Below are 21,240 nucleotides of genomic sequence, written 5' to 3' on the forward strand. Positions count from 1 at the left end.
CACCTATCGCATTTCCAACGCCCCTCCCCCAAGTCCCTCCTCCCTACCTTTTATCTTAGCCTGCTGGACACACTTTCCTCATTCCTGAAGAAGGGCTCATGTCCGAAACGTCGATTCTCCTGCTCCTTGGATGCTGCCTGACCTGCTGCGCTTTTCCAGCAACACATTTTCAGCTCTGATCTCCAGCATCTGCAGTCCTCACTTTCTCCTAGATATCAAATTCTCCCAATATTAACTGTGAAAGGCTTAGATGGGGCAGAATTCTTAAAATGTATCCAGGAGAGCTTTTTGTATTAGCACGTAGAAAGTCTTACAAGATATGGGACAGTGCTGGACCAATTCTACACAGCGAAGCCAGACACATGGTGGAACTATTAGTGGGGGAGTGTTACAATTGTAGTGACCATAATTCAATGTGCTTTGAGGTAATAATAGACAAGGACAAAGATGGACTGGAAATAAAAGTTTTGAATTGGGGAAGGTCAATTTTAATCAGCTAAAACAGGATCTGGCCAAAGTGGACGGTGGGAAAATCTACACTGGAACACTGGGAATCATTCAAAAGAGTAATAGTGAGAGTGCAAGACCAACATGCTCCTGCAAAGGTGAAGAGTGAGACCAGCAAATCCACAGAACCCTGGATGTCAAAAGTCATACAGGATAGGATAAGGAAAAGCAAAAGGAAGCTTTTTAGCAGATACCAAGTGCTCAAAACAATGGATGCCATAGAGGAGTATAGAAAGTGCAGGGGGGTTATTTAAAAGGGAATGAAGAGGGAACATTAAAAAAACATATACTGACAGATAAAAGAAATCCAAAGGCATTTTATAAGTACATTTAGAGCAAGAGAACCAGAGAAAAGGATACAACCCATTAGGGACCAAAGTGACCATCTATATATGGAGCCAGAAGACATTGCTAAGGTTTCAAATAAGTCCTTTGCATCTGAGTTCATCATAGAGAAGGATGATGAAGGTATAGAAGTGAAGGAGGGAAAGTGATATAGCTGAACAAATTCACATTGAGAGAAAGGATATTGTTGAGATTTTAGCAGACTTGAAAATGGGTGTATCCCCAGGCTGATATGAGATGTATCCCACACTGCTGTGGGAAGCAAAAAAGAAGATTGCAGGGGCTCTGATATTAAATTTCAAACCCTTCCTGGACACAGGATGAGTGCCAGAAGATTGGGTGATAATAGGTGGTAGCATTATTCATGAAAAGTGGTCGGAATAAATCAGGAAACTACGGGTCAGTGTGTCTAACTTCAGTAGTAGGGAAGCTTTTGGAAAAAAAATTCAGAGGGACAGAATTAATCTTCACTTGGGAAGGCAGAGATTAACCATTGATAGTCATCACGGCTTTGTTAGGGGAAGATCATGTATAACAAATATGATTGATATTTTGAGGAGACGACTAGATCTGTAGATGAGGGTAGTGTCGTTGATGTTGTCTGCATGGACCTCAATAAAGCTTTTGACAAAGTTGTGCATGGTAGGCTTGTTAAGAAGCTAAGAGCCCATGGAATCCAGGACAATTTGGCAAATTGGACCTAAAATTGATAAAGTGGCAAGAAGCAGAAGGTAGTTCAGGTGTGTTTTGGTAACTGGGAGCTTGTGTCCAGTGCCACATCACAAGATTTGGGTCCCTTGCTATTTGTAGTGTGCATGAATGATCCAGGCACAAACGTAGGAGGTATAATCAGCGAGTTCGCAGATAACAAGGAATTTCGTGGACTAGTAAATAGCGAGAAGGCAAACCTTAGACTCCAGGACAGTACAGACCATCTGGTCAAATGGGTTAAACAGTGAAAGGAGATTTCATCCTGAAAAGTGTGAGGTGATGCATTTTGGGAGGACTATCGATAATAATTTCATTACCCAGCCCTTGTATTCTATCATGCTTCAAGATGCTTGATGACCAGTTTGGACATGATGGGCCAAAGGGCCTCCTTTAGTCCTGCAAATGTTCAATGACTCTGACTCTGTCCACCATCTATAAGGCACAAGTCAAAAGTGTGGCATTGGAAAAGCAGAGCAGGTCAGGCAGCATCTAAGGAGCAGGAGAGCAGGAGGGTCAACATTTCAAGCATAAGCTCTTCATTAGGAATAAAGGGCTTATGCTCAAAACGCCGATCCTCCTGCTCCTCAGATGCTGCCTGACCTGCTCTGCTTTTCCACTGCCACAGCTTTGGCAAATAGAGTTAAGGAGAATCCAAATAGTTTTTACAAATACATGAAGGACAAAATGGTAACTAAGGAGAGAATAGGGCCCCTCAAAGATCAACCAGGCAGCGTTTGTGTGGAGCCTTATGCTCAAAAAGGCCTTATACTTGAAATGCAGACCCTCCTGCTCCTCCAGGAGATACTAAACAAGTATTTTGCATCAGTATTTACTGTGGAAGATATAGAATATAAGGAAATAGATGGTGACATCTTGAAAAATGTCCATGTCACAGAGGAGGAAGTACTGCATGTTTTAATATGCATAAAAGGGGATAAATTCCCAGGACCTGATCAGATGTACCCTAGAACTCTGTGGGAAGCTAGGGAAGTGATTGTCGGGCCTCTTGCTGAGATATTTGTATCATCGATAGTCACAGGTGAGGTGCTGGAAGACTGGAGGTTGGCTAACGTGGTGCCACTATTTAAGAAAGATGGTAAGGACAAGCTAGGGAACTATAGACCAGTGAGCCTGACGTCGGTGGTGGGCAAGTTGTTGGACGGAATCTTGAGGGACAGGATGTACATGTATTTGGAAAGGCAAGGACTGATTAGGGACAGTCAACATGGCTTTGTGTGTGGAAAATCATGTCTCACAAACTTGATTGAGGTTTTTGAAGAAGTAATGAAGAGGATTGTTGAGGGAAAATTGGTAGATGTGACCTACATGGACTTCAGTAAGGCATTCAACAAGGTTCCCCATAGGAGACTGGTTAGCAAGTTTAGATCTCATGGAATACAGGGAGAACTAGCCATTTGGATACAGAACTGGCTCAAAGGTAGAAAAAGTGGTGGTGTTTTTCAGACTGAAGGCCTGTGACCAGTGGAGTGCCACAGGGATCAGTGCTGGGTCCATTACTGTTCATCATTTATATAAATGATTTGGATGCGAGCATAAGAGGTATAGTTAGGAAGTTTGCAGATGACACCAAAATTGGAGGTGTAGTGGACCGCAAAGGTTACCTCAGATTTCAACAGGATCTTGACCAGATGGGCCAATGGGCTGAGAAGTGGCAGATGGAGTTTAATTTCGATAAATGTGAGGTGCTGCATTTTGGGAAAGCAAATCTTAGCAGGACTTATACACTTAATGTTAAGGTCCTAGGGAGTGTTGCTGAACAAAAAGACCTTGGCGTGCAGGTTCATAGCTCCTTGAAAGTGAAATTGCAGGTAGATAGGATAGTGAAGAAGGTGTTTGATATGCTTTCCTTTATTGGTCAGAGTATTGAGTACAGGAGTAGGGAGGTCACGCACAGGACATTGATCAGGCCATTGTTGGAATATTGCATGCAATTCTGGTCTCCTTCCTATCGGAAAGATGTGAAACTTGAAAGGGTTCAGTAAAGAACTACAAGGATGTTGCCAGTCTTGGAGAATTTGAGCTATAAGGAGAGGTTGAATCAGCTAGGACTGTTTTCCTGGAGCATCGGAGACCAAGGGCTGACCTTGTAGAGATTTATAAAATCATGAGGAACATGGATAGGATAAGTGCACAAAGTATTTTCCTTGGGGCAGGAATGTCCAGAACTAGAGGGCATGTGTTTAGGGCGAGAGGGGAAAAATATAAGAGACCTAAGGGGCAACGTTTTCACACAGAGGGTGGTACCTGTCAGGAATGAGCTGCCAGAGGAAGTGGTAGAGGTTGGTACAATTCCAACATTTAAAAGGCATCTGGATGGATATATGAATAGGAAGGGTTTGGAGGGATATCGGCCGGGAGCTGGCAGGTGAGACTAGATTGGGTTGGGAAATCTGGTCAGCATGGACAAGTTGGACCAAAGGGTCTTTTTCCATGCTGTACATCTCTATGACTCTATGACTCTCATCTCCAGCATCTGCAGTCCCCTTTCTCCTTGGATGAATGCAGTTTCAACAAAACTCAAGGAGCTCAACACCACCTTGGATAAAGCAGCACTTGACCACCATCACAAATAAAAAATTCAGCTTCAGTCCCTCCACTACTTGTGCACCATGTCTGCATCTCCACAAAATGCTTTTCAGCAATTTAACCAAATTCTTTCAATAGCACTTTCAAAACCCGTGCCCTCTATCAACAAGATGGACAAGGGTATCAGATACATGGGATCATAAGCACCAGTAGGTTTCTCTCTGACATTTCCACAGTGTAATTACCTGGAGCTATATTGTCATTCATTCACTGACACTGGGCGTATGTCCTAGGACTCCCTTGCTAACAGCACTCCCTACTCCACAAGCACAGCAATGGTTCAAGAGGGCAGATCTTTGCTGCTTTCTCTAGTGCAATCAGAGACAGGGAATGAATGTTGACCCTACCAATAATACCCATGTCCTGCAAATTAATAATAATAAAGACAAACATGTGGCAATATAATCTCTAGCCCTATTGTAATATTTTTATTGGCAGGAATATATGCTAAAGTGAAAGTCACCAGAGTCCCAGAAGTACATATGATGTTGTATCATTAAAGGGACATGATTGGTGGTGAGTCTGACCTTAGGATCACCACACCTCAGGTCAGGGGCGAGACTGAGATGATGGGGTTTTCGTGGTGACCTGCGCTGGTCTGGGAATTCAGCCTGTGCTAGTGGTATCACACACTAGCCAAGGACACACTAATATACAGCAGTTTGCTTCACTGCACCAGGTACTGCAGAGCTGACTGTGTTTCAAAGAATAATATTGCTGAACTCAAAACGTTAACTCTGTTTCTTTCTCCACAGATGCTGCCAGATCTGCCGAGTTTCTTCCAGCAATTTCTGTTTTTTCTTTATCTCAGATTTACAGCGTCTGGAGTATTTTGCTTTTAGTTTTCAAAAAAGAACTTGCTCGTCAGATGCTGGTGTTGCTGGGTGGGCATGGGTTCAAATCCCATGTGCTCCAAAGGTATGCAAGATCATCTCTGAACAGGTTGATTAGTAAAACAGGTTTATTGCCCATCTCTAATTGGGTTCTTCCATGTTGAGAATGCACCATATTGCTACAGGTCTGGAGTCATATGTGGTCAAGGACAGGCAGATCGGACCAGTAGGCCAGATTTTTATTAAATTCAAATTTCACCATCTTCCATGGAGGGATTTGAGCGCATGTTTCCAAAATGTACCGCTAGGTTAGTAGCCCAGCAACAATACCAGAAGGTTAGCTTTATTACAGCTGATCGCATTGTGTAGTGTATGAACAAGTTTGCTAAATGTGACTGGATATGGTCATGTAAGATTTATGACTTATCATAACACCCTTGAAACCCATGTCTGCACACTGCCCCTTTTGTACCAACTGGATGGTGTCCAATCTCTTCATGAGCAGTTTGGAGAGGGGCTGAATGGCCTATTGCTGCTTCTAATTCTAAAGACCCTATTCTTAGTCCTGATTGCATTGTTTTTGACTATGAATAAAAAGCCTGATTCAGGATCATGTGGTACAGTGGCAGTGTCCTTACCTCTGAGCTAGGATGCTTGCATTCCAACCTTACCTGATTAGAAAATATAAACAGCCTACCTTCACCACCTCTCCCATCTCCAATAAATATATAAACAAAAAGATTTTCAGAAAACACAATTTTTAAAAACACTCCTATGATTTTGTTCTTGTAGTGTTGGTTGCAGTAGTGCACTGGAAGGGGCTGGTTTAGCTCAGTTGGCTGGAGGGTTGATTTACAAAGCAGTGTGATGCCATTAGTGTGGCTTCAATTCCTGTTATCGTGAGAGATTTTCCTTCTCAACCTCTCCTCCAACCTGAGGTATTTTGTCCTTCAGGTCAAACCACTACCGGTCCTCTCTCTCTCTCTCTCTCTCTAATGAGAGAACAGCTTGGAAGACAATGGTGACACAATAACAAGTGCACTTTTATATTTTCCTAATCAACCTGTTCAGAGCTGTAATGACACATCTCTGGAGTAACTGGGACCTGAACCCAGGCCTCCTGGCCCTGAAGTGTGGACACTACCATTGCACCACAAGTGCTTAACCTTTATGAATTACAATTTACTTCCATGAAAGTCCTGAAGGCAATTGCCCTTGATTTGCTCAGCTATTTTTGATTGGTTTAAAATAATGAATGAAAGACCAGACAAGAAAAAGAAACGTTTTTTTTATTAGACAAATAACACACAGAAAGCTTCGCCACTTGCAACGGAGCATCAACATCCCCCCCCCCCCCCCCCCCACCCCATTTCCCTCCCACCCCGAAAAAGTGTTCTTTATATGCGACACTTACATCAAAATAAGCCTATAAATATTGTTTATGGTTAACTATATTCTAACCCAGTAAATTATTGTAATCCGGCTTGTCCCTATAATATTGCATCCAAACGAAAATCAATAATGAGACTTTTGATATGAAACTTGAGTGTTACAAGGTTAAGACAAGTTGGGCATGCTTTTACTAACTTGCCCTTGGTCTCTATAAACCGTCTCCTGTTGTAAAAATGGAGTGTTGTCTGACACTGTAGACATTGTATTTGTACAAACTAGAAACCTAACTATAATCAGACGCTACGTCAGAACAGGTAAAAGAGAAGAATTAGCTTCAAAATATATAACTTCTATATGATAGTCCATTTTGTGTCGTACAAGAGGATTCAGAGGAAACAGCCATGAGCCATATATACGTTGTTCTCAGTTCATTAATGTGTCTGAGTTAAATCACACCTAATGTTGATACCAAACACAGAAAAAAGTAGCTGCTTTCTACCTACCACATTTTCAATTTTTTTTTGTTTTAACAAAAATATTCTTTTAATAAAGATCAGGAAGTCTTTCCACGAATCTGTCACCAATGTTTTAGTTTCTTGAGAGTTAACAGTATAGTGAAAGGTTCTGAATGGTAGCGCCCACATCTCCAGTCATCTGCTTCTGCACGTTTATCATCTCCCATGAAGGAGCTTGTTTTGTTGCAAAATATGTTAAAGTTACAATTTGACTACCGCTTGACTAACTACCCAACTGCTTAAAGCTGCAACTTAGAAAGAGAGAGACAGAGAAAGAGAATAGCTTTTGAGGGTTGTTGTACTTATCTTCCAATGTCAGCATGAAGCAGCTAAATCTTCCTAAAAAGTTGTGGGAATCTTTTAATCTACACCAATTCACTAGCATTTAGAGAGTGATACATGAAGTTCTCTTGTCTGTTCAGTGAATATCTAGCTACACTATGGCCTCATTGATTGGTTGAAGAATTTTGTGTGAGAAATACATTACCTTTTAGTGAAATTAGTTGCTTTTAAAGATCCAGCAAAACTGTATATCATTCCATGTGATCACAAAAGTCTTCAATTATTTTAGGGACTGCAGTTCTGTTGGATCAGTTCAAATGTTGATAATTCACAATACATTTCTCCAGTTTGAATTATTCATTGTCAGTAAAGTTAAGGCCACATTCAATAAGAACATTCAAAAGGGAATTGGATCCAGAAGGAGACACACATTGCCAAGCTAGAGGGCAACATAGCAGGGCAACGGAATCAACTGGATAGATCTTTCAAACAGCCAGCACCTCCTGTGCTGTTGGCTTCACATGATTGTTTCAAGTTTAAATTGCAATTACTATATATTTAATGGAATCAAATTAGTTAAAATTTCAGCTGCAGTTTTTGTTGCTAGATCTTTGGGCATTCTATTAGCTGTCATCCTGAACACAATAATCATCATGACTTGTTAAAAATTTAAATCCAACTTCTTATAATATTTAAATGGGTTCTGCAATTAAGATGCTGAATCATTACTTTATATTTTGGTGGTTTCCTCAACCAGATGACGGACACCGGTTACTGATCATCTACAAATATCCTAAAAATGGCCATAAACTCAAGAGGTCCAATTTTTTTCAGCAGCAAGGACATACATTCATCTAACAAAAGTGAACTTCAGGTATTCATATCCCACTGACTAACACTTTGGAATCAATCATTGCCAGAATATGCCAGGACTGGTCTTGCAGGAACTACTGCAGATTTAATCTCGACTGTACATTAGAAAATATTTTGCAGAGGATGCAACCTCCAAAGCTTCTTCGGCAAAAAAAATGCAGGGACCACAAAGTATTTAAGTTTTTGTTTTGCAATGTGATGCCAGAAATATTTCTACAATCACACAGATGGCTTCATATATACGTGACCTTATAATATATAGCATTCCTCAACTTGCAGCCTGAATGTTCTTTACTTTTACTAGCAGGACTGTGCCTTTGGTCCAACATGAAGTAACATGTGAAACGGTCAGCTGTAGAAGCCTTGAAGTCCAATGCAGCAGAAATAAACTTAGGTTGCGGCAAACAGGCTGGAGTTGTTGCGATTATATTTGAAAGAAAAAGCTGATACTAAGATCCTGACCCCCGCCCTTCCCCCTTTTCCTTAAAAAAAAACACAAAGAAAGTTACGTCCAGGTTAGAACTACCATGAAATCTATCGTCTCACAAACTGAGTCCCGACTGGAATAAAAGAACCTTAAGGTGAGCCATTCATATGGAGGTGCCCCGGTCAGGGTCATTGTTGAGGCTGTATGCAGCTGAGGGGGTTGGTTGATATGGGATAGAGGACATGGTTTTGATGGGACTTCGGAAAAAGCCGCCGTTTGGTGCCCTGCTCCGGAAGGGCCCAGTTCGATGGTCAGGCATAGGCCCGAATGAAAAACCCGAGGCGGCTTTGGCGGACAGGCTGCGGCTTATAGTCTGGATTTGCTCTGGTATGAAGGTGGTCGTGGTGATGTGAGTGTTCCTGAAGTCACTGATCTGCTCGAGGCCTTGTCGCGTAGGGATGGTGTCCACCTCCAGGGGAGTCAGGTCTATGGACGAGGTGGAAAACTGCTTGTGGGGGCTGTCGTCATCCGTACAGAGGCTGTTCACTCGCCTGTGGAGATGCTCCAGGTCAATCTCCTTATCCTCCTGTCAAAGGGAGGAAAGAGAAAAAGATGTTGAGAGAGTCAAACCATGGCAGCTGGCCCAGGATGGAGGCAGTCCAACCTGCAAATTCCGGCTCAGGCCCACTTTCAATCGTAGGTAACACTTGATTTTAGAGGAATGTTTTTGTCAGAAACAGTGCAGGACAGTACCACCCAGTGTATGTGGAGTGCGTCTGTTCTGAGAACTGGCATCCTTTGTTGCATTGCTGCTGAACATTAGGCAGTGATGGATCACCATGAGATCTTACTATTCACACAAACCCTCATTGTGCTGGCTGCCTTTCAGACCAGAGCTGGCAGCAACAGACCAGAGTGTCCACCAACTGCTGCAAAAACTCACCAAGGCTCCTCCGACAACACTGCTAAAACTCACAACCTCTACCATCTGGAAGGACAAGGGAAACAGATGCAAGAGGAGCACCATCACCAGCAAGTTCCCTCCAGGCTGCTCACTATCCTGATTGCCGTACCTTCACTGTTGTTGGGTCAAAGTCCTGCAACTCCCTTCCTAACAGCTCTCTGAGCAAACCTATATCCCAAAGCCTACAGCGGTTCGAGAAAGCAGCTCACCACCAACCTCTCCAATGAGCATTGGGCAATAAATGCTGGTCCACTCAGCAACGCCTACACCCCATGAATGAATACAAAAACACTTTCAAATGCTGGAGAGACATGGCAGATGCATTTAGAATTAAACATTTCTTTTCTCTACACTTTTTAAAGGTGCTCGTTGCAATAGGTGGCTGAAACATAGTATACCCCTACTCCACAATATCCCAGTTCTTTGTTGCAATTCTGTGGACAGCTTTGAATGCATTAATCAATAAGTGTGTCCACATCTCATGAATGAATAAAGAGAAAGATCAATCGGCCAAACTTGTGAGGGTTGATGCTAGGAACTATTTTCGTTGCCATGTCTTGCTTTACATCTCATAAAGATTTCAATAATAAAATGATCTTTGATCTTATTCATGCATGCTGTCAGGACTCCTATAGGAGCTAAAAGAATTTGTGCAAGAAAACACTACAATCACTTTTTTACATGGGAAGATCCTCAATAATGACCAGATAGTTTGTTATCGTCATGTTTTTGAGTGATAAATCCTGGTGAGGACACCAGGGATAAATCTCCTGCATTCTTCCAGATATCAATTACATTCAGATGAGAGGGTAGATTCTAACAGTCAGCTTAAATTCACAGAACTACTATGGTCCAGAATTAGACCATCTGGCTCATCATGTCTGATGAGTTTCTAATACCTAGTGCCAACCTCTTGCATTTTCCTCACATCTCTGCACACTATTTCCAGCCAAACAATTACCTAATACCCCTCTTGAATACCTCAATTGGAAATCTAGATTTCACCACCTGCTGAGATGGGATTTGAACCCATGTTCCTTGAGAGCTGACATCCTGGATGACAGGTCCAGTGACAGCATCACTATCTAGGTTTCAGGGGTTGTAGATTTAAAAGGTAAAATCAAAGGAGCCTGGGTGAATTGCTGCAGTGCATCTTGTACATGGTACTCACTGCTGCCATTGGTGGTGGACAGAGTGAATGCATAAAGTTGCAGATGGGCCAATCAAATGGGGCTGCTGTGTCTGAGGCAGTGTAAAGTTTATTGAGTGTTGGAACTGCATTCATCAAGGAAAATGGAGAGCATTTTCATCTCACTTCTGACTTGTGCCTTGCACATGGTGATTCAGGAGATGAATTTGAAGAATTAGAGCAAGAAGAGGAGAGAAAGATAAACTGTACTTTCGTAATATCTTTGAATATATCCAGTAATTCAAAATGGTGCTGGTAAGTGGCAACTGTCACTGTATTCTTTTTAAAATACATGTGACAATAACTCATTCAATTCAATTCAATGAATTACTCATTCAGAACTTCCAGCCTTTCACCTGCTCTGGTAGCCACAGTATTTAGTTCTTAGTCAATGGTATCTGCCAGGAATGATCATTGTGGGGGATTTAGTGATGGTGATGCCAATGAATGTCAATGGGGCGAGGTGGAGGGGAAGGGGGTGGTTAGAATCTGTCTTGTTGGAGATGATTATTTCTGGGCTATTTCTAATTTGAATTGCCACTTCCCAGTGAAAGTTAATCTGTGAAGGCTAGTTTCATAAAACTGGCTTGTAACCCTTTGACTTGAAATGGTGAAGGTGATCAAAATTAGAATTGTAAATGATCAAATGATTCAATAAGATTGACAGGAAGAAGCTAATCCCTCTGGTGGGACAAATTCTTAAAATTCAAACGCGACAGGCCAGGAGTGAAATCAAGGAGCATAGTTCCACCCACAAGGTAGTAGAAAGCTCAAAATCTTTTCCCTAAAATGCTGTGGATGTGGGTGTGTAAAGGATCAATTGCTATTTTCAAAACCGAGACCAATCAGTCTTTCTTGTTAAAGATACATTAAAGGAGATGGATGGAAGGTAGTTTGGTATGCAGCTCACCACTGCCCTCACAGGGCAATTAGGAATGGTCAACAAGCACTCACCTGGACAGTGACAAACACATCCCAACAAACAAAACAAACATTGAGTTGAGGAACAGATTAGCCATAGGCTGATGAATCACAGAGTCCCTACAGTGTGGAAGCAGGCCATTCAGGCCATCACGTCCACACTGGCCCTCCAAACAGCATCCACCCAGTCCCAACCCAGCCCTGTAACCTCCCTCCCCCCACCCCACCCCCATTTCCCATGGCCAATCTGCCTAGCCTGCACACAATGAGCAACTTAGCATGCCCAATCCACTAACCTGCTCATCTTTGGACTGTGAGAGGAAACCAGAGCACCCAGCAAAAACTCACGCAAATGTGGGGAGAATGTGCAAAACTCTACACAGACAGATGCGTGAGGCTGGAACTGAACTCAGGCCCCTGTGAGGCAGCAGTTCTAACCACTGAGCCACTGTATGATAGAACAAGCACAAACAGCTGAATGGCCACCTCCTGTCACTCTGATGCAAGGATTGTAGGACAGAAAATACAAAGCTTCTCAAAACTTGCTAAGAAAATACTCGAGCCCGATCCTTGACCTATGTTCTCTTTAGACATCCAACTCATAGAATAAGAAAACAAAAAGGGATGGGATTAATGTTCTCTATTAGCACTTTGCTGACTTCACTGAGAAGGTATGTCATGTTATGGTTTCTACATTTACCTGGTGAGAGGTGAGTAGTTTGATTTCTCAAGCTCTTACCTGCTGAATCAGTAACGTTAGAGGTTACTTTCAGTCATCTGAAACTTCTTAATCCACACAATTGAATTGTATTAGAAGAGGTTACATCAGCTTGAAAGGGTCAAAAAGGATGTCTGATCCCATTTTACAGGGTGTTATACATGTCAAGTTAACAAAATTGGAGCTTTTCACAAGTAAATTTATATTGTGGACAATTATTTGGCTTAATGTTTGAATGCATATTTGTAATGAATATGTTAAACATGCAATTAGAACAATTTGATTATATGAAAATTATATGCTAATCAACTATGTTGAGTTGCAGGATACAGTCATCACTCTACAGTCCCATAATACTTTATGTTCTACTATTTAGATTTAAAACAGGATGATTTTGCAAATTAACACCTTATTGTTAAACCTTGTTAAATCTAATTTTAGTAAAGACTGGTGCATGATATTTCATTAAGTTGACTTATCACAGTTCCAAATTAAGAGTACCTAATTTAAACAAAATGCATTGACATAACGCCTTTCATAACCTCGAGACATCCCAAAGCACTTCACAGACAATGAAGTACTTTTAGTGCATTCATTGTTGTAATGTAGGATATGTAGCAGCTAAATTACACAGAGTAAGCTCCTGTAAACTGATATGTGCTAATGATCAGAGAATCTGTTTTATGATGTTGGTTTGGCACAAAATATTGTCTACAACATCAGGGATAATTCTCATGTTCTTCTTTGGAAAATATTGCCTGGAATTTATGCCGAGTTAAAAGGCAGTTGGGGAATTGTTCTAATTTCTCAACCACAAGACAGCACCTGTGACAATGCAGCACACCCTCAGTTTTGCACTGGGGACTGGAGTTTAAATTTGTGCTCAAATTTCTGATATAAACCAACAGCCTCCTACCTCAGAGATCAGCACGTTACCCATTGAGCTACAGTCGAGCCACCTGAACAGATGACAAAATGGATCTTAGTATGTGATGCAAAACATTTACCAGCAAGACAGCATTACCTTTTATTCACCCCCTTATTCTTCCTGGCAAGTCAAAAACCATTGAATGAAATTTGGGGTTTTGTTTAAGATTGGCTGAGGATTCGCTTATGTCTGCTCTGCACTTGCATTAAAGATGCATTTAAATATATTCTTCCATGTTGGTGAAGAAACAAAATTTGTAATTGCTTGACCGTTCAGGTGATGGATTACATTTATATGGGTGCCACTGTGGTCTTGCAGGTTAATGAGTGACAAAGTGAATTATGAATTAATCTGTTTTTGTGACGTTGTTTGAGAGATCAGTGCAATGTTCTATTGAGCATCTGAGCTGCTTCAATTTAGCATTTCACCTGAAAGGTGTTTTGAGAGTGCAGCACTCCTTAATGTGCACAGGTTTCTGCTGGAGTGCAATGTGAGCTAATGGCTTTTTGATTGCAAGAGATGAGCTTGTTACTAAATGGTGAAGACAGAGGAAATGGGCAAACAAGAACCAAACCATACCAAATGTGTTGAATATTGCTCATTGAATACTCACTATGACAAGTGATCACTGCATGAATTAGTTTCTTCAATCCCCCTCTCCCTCCTTCTGCTCCTCTCTCAGCATTTTTCTCTTGATTCACCTCTAAGCCACGCACCATCCTGAATTTTGCTTTTCCTTCAACGTGCCAAATCCTGGAACTCCATATCTTTTTTGTCATTCATTCATGAGATGTTAGCATTGAATATCTCTAATGACCCAATGTCAATGGCCTTCTGTGGTGAAGAACTTCACTGATTCACTACCCTCTGAGAGAAGAAATCCTATCTCATCTTTGTCTCAAATGTGCAGTCCTTTATTCTAAGATTAGGCCATCTGGTCTTAGACTGTCCCACAAGGGGGAAATAATCCCCTCTGCACCAACCCTGTCAAGCTCCAAAAGAATCCTATATATTTCAGAGAGGTTGCCTTTCAATCTTCCGAACTCTTTGCCCCAGTACATCCACTTCTTCACCATCGTGTGGGTCAAATTTAATTACTGGGTAAGAAAGCTAACTGTTTTTAATGGCAATGAAATTGTAATCTAAATGTAGACAGGGGTGGAGCAATATTACAATTAATCTTCTTCAATTCCATTATTGATTTGGCCCATTCAATACCAAGGATTAGTGTTTGTGAGAAGATTTGTAGATCAGGTGCTCGTTGTTGTGGTTCTGTTCGCCGAGCTGGGAATTTGTGTTGCAGATGTTTCGTCCCCTGTCTAGGTGACATCCTCAGTGCTTGGGAGCCTCCTGTGAAGCACTTCTGTGATGTTTCCTCCGGCATTTATAGCGGTTTGTCTCTGCCGCTTCCAGTTGTCAGTTCCAGCTGTCCGCTGCAGTGGCCGGTATATTGGGTCCAGGTCGATGTGCTTATTGATTGAATCTGTGGATGAGTGCCATGCCTCTAGGAATTCCCTGGCTGTTCTCTGTTTGGCTTGTCCTATAATAGTAGTGTTGTCCCAGTCGAACTCATGTTGCTTGTCATCTGTGTTTGTGGCTACTAAGGATAGCTGGTTGTGTCGTTTCGTGGCTAGTTGGTGTTCATGGATGCGGATCATTAGCTGTCTTCCTGTTTGTCCTATGTAGTGTTTTGTGCAGTCCTTGCATGGGAATTTTTTACACTACATTGGTTTTGCTCATGCTGGGTATCGGGTCCTTCGTTCTGGTGAGTTGTTGTCTGAGAGTGGCTGTTGGTTTGTGTGCTGTTATGAGTCCTAGTGGTCGCAGTAGTCTGGCTGTCAGTTTGGAAATGCTCTTGATGTATGGTAGTGTGGCAAGTCCTTTGGGTTGCGGCGTGTCCTCGTTCTGTTGTCTTTCTCTTAGGCATCTGTTGATGAAATTGTGGGGGTATCCGTTTTTGGCCAATACATTGTATAGGTGTTCTTCTTCCTCTTTTTGCAGTTCTGGTATACTGCAGTGTGTTGTGGCCCTTTTGAACAGTGTCTTGATGCAACTTCTTTTGCAACTGGGACAACACTACTATTATAGGACAAGCCAAACAGAGAACAGCCAGGGAATTCCTAGAGGCATGGCACTCATCCACAGATTCAATCAATAAGCACATCGACCTGGACCCAATATACCAGCTACTGCAACGGACAGCTGGAACTGACAACCGGAAGCGGCAGAGACAAACCACTATAAATGCAGGAGGAAACAGCACAGAAGCGCTTCACAGGAGGCTCCCAAGCACTGAGGATGTCACCTAGACAGGGGACAAAACATCTGCAACAAAAATTCCCAGTTCGGCGAACAGAACCACAACACCAAGGATTAATGTGGACACTGTTTAATTTGTGCTGTTGAATGTCTGAAACTATGTCCACAATTTGATTGTCATTCTCTTCTGAGAATTTTTGTTTAAGCAGACTGTGAACGTACTCCTACTCTTGACAATACATCATCAGATTATTGATACAATAGAGAGAAAAGACCTGGCTGCAGTCAGTTCATTGTGTAGGTGCTAAAGCCTTGAGACCTCAAGGCTGTTACTCCAGTGATGCTTCACTGTTGGAGATTCTGACTTTGGGCTGAATCATCAAACTAAGACCTTGTTCACCTTCTCAGTTGGATCTATAGTATCCCATGGCTCTATTTGAGAAAGACCAGGGAATTAACCCAGTGCCCAGATCATTACTTATCCATCAACAGATATCATTAAAAAGAGATTACTCAGATAATGTCACATTGTTGTTTGTGGAAGCTTGCTGTGTGCAAATTGGCTGTGGTAGTTCCCACACTACAACACTAGTAGCATTTTTGTCGCTTTACTTCATTGAATGTAAAAAGCTTTGGGAGGACTTGAGTTTATGAAAGACGTTACATAAATCGAGTCTTTTTCCTCGTATCCTATAGGAGTAATTTCAAAATTCCCTATGGATGAGTCTTTTTAACCTTCGGAATAGTCAGAGCCTGCATGCCTCATATGCTAACCATTCCCAGTTTAGTAATTCCTATTCCAGTAATTTGCACACTGAAGGGAACCTTGTATCTGAAATAAGTGGACATTTTTTTGTCCATTGCAATAAACCCTGCAGTACTCCTGTTTAGAAGGATACTGTCACAATCCTCTTTCATTGATTGGATCTAAAGGCCTATTTACTTTCCAGTGGAGGAGGAGCAATCAATGGTGAGTCTTACCAAGAAGAGGCTTTTGTCTTAACAAGATGTAGTTTATTGCATGACAGCAATTAGCTGCAGGTTACATTAATGAGGTAAATATTGATACTAACACGACCAGGAAATCTGTGGATAAAGGCATATCCTCAGATGGGGTGGAGTTTAATGCAGTCTCCAACGTTAACCCTTTCAGGACAATTACCTTTCACAACAAAGCCTTTCCAAATAGTGAGGCCTGCTGAATTGGGGTTTAGTGGATGACAAGACTACTTATTGATCCCAGTTACAATTTTAAGTTGAATCCAGCAGTGAGGACACATTGACCTGCTCATGAACCATCAGGTATAAAACTGTAGTTTTAATTGAATGAGGAACATAAATCTCTGGGGTTGTGTGCTGGCATGCAGATGTATAATTTGCTCATGCAAACTCTTTGTTCAAACTTGATTCAATTAGGTTTCAGCACTCATTCTCACGGTCTTGTCACTTAAGGCTTTGGGCACCTCCAGAAATTGATTCATTTGACAATGAAAAGCAGCTCTCAATATTCAACAGAGCCAGTCGTGGAATGAAGATTTTCAGTAGATCATTAATAGTATCTCCCAAAAGATAGGCCTGAACACAAAGCAGAGTATGCATGCGGCACTGCTCATGATTCGTTGATGATAAGTGGAATTGTAAATAATAGAATAGCATTGTAGATGTACCTACACAGATTGACATTGGTGATTCAAAAAGGTAGCTCACTACCACCTTCTCAAGGATAGCTAGAGATTTAAACATTGCTGAAAGGAGACAGGAGTTCAAAGCTTTTGGTTTGCACTCAGCAGGACTCGGACACACAAAACAAACTAGAAAAAGGAACACTAAATTATACAGAATGAGAAGAGAATATCAGTTTGCTGGGCAATCAATTGATGTGGAGATGCAGCAAGAACAGTTAACTGCCAATCTTCATTCTAAGACCAGACAGATTCTGATTGGTCAGGGCATTGACCTGGGGATGCAACAGAGATTGGCTGTCTCCATGACCCTCTTTTTCATGGAAAAAGTGCAATGTGTGGATAAATTTCCTCTGTCTGCATAAAACAAGGCCATGTATGCTAATTTATGCAGCTCCTAGCTCACACAGATGTTTTGCACTGTGAGCCTGGTTGATTTTTAGTGTAACTCTTAGCCCAGTTTGGATTATTTAACAAATCATGTCTAATAGCAGAATCACCATCCAATAGTAGATATACTTTTCTGAGGCTTAGAAAGCAGGAGCTGGTTCAGCAGACAGGAATGCTGTCCACTGAGAATGATCAATGGGACTTGTTCAATATGGTCTATCAGTCATTGGAACACATGGTCTACATGCATCTCATCACAATGCATCTATTTCTACTTGCCAACCAAGCAGTATAAATGTTGTTTCCTTTTACTTTCGTATTTCTTGCAAATTGTCCTCAAGAGGGCAAGACCTAAAGCTTTGTCAAAATGTGTTTTTTGTCAGCAATATTCAAAGTTGGGTACTACCAGACAATTATTACTGCTTAATTTTTGAGCAATTTCTGCTCAGTCTTCAAGTTTAACTTGTTACATTAATATAATTTAGGGACATCTTCACTCTCTTTTCATCTGAACCTCAATCTTTAAATTCTCATCCTCTTGTATCTCCATGGTAGTCCTCATCTCTGCAACGCCACCACTTCAGAACCTTCTGATATCTATGTGCTCTTTCCATACTGGCATCTTGAAGGCGCTAATTTGAATTGCTTACTGCTGGTGGTAATTCCTTCAGCTGACTGGGTCTTAACTGCTCTAACTCCATTCCTGAATCCCTCTGCATTTCTACCTCTAGTTTCTCATTTAAGAAGCTTAACTCTTTGCCTCACAATACTCTATCACCTCAAGTGACCCTGCGTCCAAACGTTTTCCATATCATGCCTGTGAAGCATCTCGTGATGTTTACTCTCTTGTAGTTGCTACACAAATGTAGATTTTTTTGTTGCCTTGCTTATTTTGTAAGCTGACAGCTTCTGCACTGGGTATTTGAAGCCACGATTTTTTTTGGATTTTATTTTAGCGTGTACAAAGTAAATCCTCAAATGGTTAGCAGGGGACATCTCACATCGGGGTGAGACAGCTTTAAAGCTGTCACTTTATCACTGAGGTGGCGTGTGCTGATGGCTGCAGAATGTTACCTCTTTGGAGGGGACACGGGATCCTTTCCTCCTGTTCCACCAGTTTTCCACGATGGCTATGAGGCAGGCCAAGATGATGCCAGCAGCCAGGATGCAGAAGACCCCAGCAAAGCTGGCCAGATCGAAAGCACTGCCTTTCTGTTGCGCTCGGGATGAGGAGTAGATGTCACACTGCGCTGACTTTGGCCACCACTTGTGCTTCAAAATGTCGAGGTCTCCATGTTGCAGAAGTTCCAGGATCCTTGAGTTAAGGAAGAGGGAGAAACATTGTAAATACATGTTATGTCTAAGATTTCCAAAAAGCAGCAGGCGGAGAGGCATAAAGATGGTAGAGATTTACAGCACAGAGAAAGGCCCTTCAGCCCATGATGCTGGTCATAAATATCCACGGAATTCATTTTTACCCCATTTTCCAGCACTTTGCCTTTGCATCACAAGTGCACATCTACATATTTTTTAAATGCAGTGAGGGTTTCTTCCCCTACCATCTTGCAGGCTGGGAGTTCCAGATTCCTGCTATCATCTGGATGGAAATGTGTTTGCTCAGTGGTTAACACTGCTGCCTCAAAGCACCAGGGACCTGGATTCAATTCCAGCCTCGGGCAACTGTCTGTGTGGAGTTTGCACATCCTCCCCGTGTCTGTGTGGGTTTGTTCTGGGTGCTCAGGTTTTCTCCCACAGTCCAAAGATGTGCAGGTTAGGTGAATTGGCCATGGGAAATGGGGGGGCTTACAGGGATAGGGTAGGGGCCTAGTTCTGCGTGGACTACTCTTCAGAGGGTTGGCGTGAACTTGCTGGGCTGAAAAGACTCTTATTGCACTGTAGAGATTCTATGATCCCATGATCTCCTCTAAACCTTTTGCCACTTACTTTAAGATTATCCAAAGATTCCACACACAACATATGTTTGTCAGTGAACCTGTACATCTATATGTTTGAGTGTCTATGTAGGTGTAAAATATGTGATTGTTAGTATTTTCTGAAGCTTGTAGGGGCTGTAGCATTGGTTCTATAATCCTGTACAGTTCACAGCAAGCTCACAAATTTCCCTGGCAGCAATTCAAATGGTTCCCACACAGGGGCAGTCTTGACACATGAAGCAGAATTTGGAAACCTCCCCAAGTACAATCAATCCTGCCTCTCACACATAAGAATGACCAAAACACATGTTTTCTTGAAGGCTGTACATGTATTTAAAAAACTGAATGAAATGCAAGGTCATTAGAATGAACATAGAAGGTAAAATCAATTGGCAGAGACATTGGTTAAATCTAGCATTGCATATGATGTATTTCTGACACCATTTGGCTCCATGCCATTACTTCCTGTGCATCAAGCATTCTATAGGTGTTATTTAGGAGGAACGCAAATTAAAATAACAGAATAATGCACGTGTGGCCACATGTATCTAGCACATTTCTTGTTCAGCAAGGTGGATATGTACGTATACCTGAAGTACATTACCAGGAAACTGTAAAGCCAGCTGATACTGAACTGGTTAGCTTGAACATTGAATGAGGCATAGAGTTTAAAAGTTTTATGGCAGGGAGGTTATGCTGGAAGTGTATAAAATGTTGGTTAGGCAGATTATGCTGGAGCTGTATAAGATGCTGATTATGTCACAACTGATACATTGTGTGCAGTTCTGAAATCCACATTCGGGGAGGGGTGTGTTTGCAATGGAGAGGGTGCAGAGCAGATTACCAGGATGTTATCATCTATTCCCTACAGCTTGGAAGCAGGCCATTCAGCTGATAGAGTCCACACCAACCCTCTGAAGAGCATCCCATCCAGATTCACCCTATCGCCATCAACCTGCTAAATCCCCTAGCCTGTACACCCCTTGGACACTTTGGACAATTTAGTATGGCCAATCCACCTAACCTGCACATCTTTAGATGTGGGAGAAAGCCCACGCAGACAAGGGGAGAATATGCAAACTCCACACAGTCGCCCGAGGGTGAAATCAAACCTGGGTCCCTGGCGCTGTGAGGCAGCAGTGCTAACCACTGAGCCACTTGGCTGGAGAGTTTCAGTAATGAAGAGAGATTGGGTAGACTGGGATTGTTTTCCATAGAGCTGAGGAGATTGAGGAAATGATGTATTGTCACTTGCATTTGACAGTGAATAATGCTGTAAAATACAGTGAAAAGCTTCACCAATTACCAATCATTCCATAACTGCACTGGCTTCTCCAGGAATTGGGATTTAATTTTCAGAGGGAGGCAGGGCCAACAAAAAGAAAAATCTTCTAAATTATTTGAAGACCGGTGTGTATTAGTTATAAAAAAAACTGAAGGAATGGGTGAAGGGAATGGCAATTTGAATTACAGTAACGAATCATCCCATTGGATAATGAAGGCACCAGCTTTCTTTCCAATTGGTGTAGGGAGGGGCTTAGCATGATGGTGGACATGCTGGGTAACGAATGGCAAGAATAGTTGGAGGTCGTGTGAAGAAACCTCTAGGGGTGTGACCGACCAGAGTTGGCAACTGTATGTGTTGTAATTTTATTGTTACCATGGACTGTTCTGGCTAGACTGTGAAATAAGGATGTGAATGCACTGGACAGAGCACAGAGGAGATTTATGGGCATGTTGCTGTTGTATGTTGAGGTTTATGA

General features: G+C 41.9%; 1 protein-coding gene across 2 annotated transcripts in view; it reads right to left on the reverse strand.

Moving 5' to 3' along the window:
• Positions 1–8,237: 8,237 nt before the first annotated feature.
• The window catches only part of grid2 (glutamate receptor, ionotropic, delta 2), a 978,162-nt gene continuing 965,159 nt past the window's right edge, over positions 8,238–21,240 (reverse strand). For both annotated transcript variants that reach the window (XM_072583858.1, XM_072583857.1), the window contains 2 exons: positions 18,618–18,858; positions 8,238–9,078 (listed from right to left, as the gene is read on the reverse strand). In XM_072583858.1, the coding sequence (XP_072439959.1) occupies positions 8,656–9,078; positions 18,618–18,858 (664 nt within the window). In that variant the 3' untranslated portion in view covers positions 8,238–8,655. The remainder of the gene's footprint in view (positions 9,079–18,617; positions 18,859–21,240) is intronic.

The sequence above is a fragment of the Chiloscyllium punctatum genome, chromosome 14 (assembly GCF_047496795.1).
Source record: "Chiloscyllium punctatum isolate Juve2018m chromosome 14, sChiPun1.3, whole genome shotgun sequence".
Taxonomy (NCBI): Eukaryota; Metazoa; Chordata; class Chondrichthyes; order Orectolobiformes; family Hemiscylliidae; genus Chiloscyllium; species Chiloscyllium punctatum.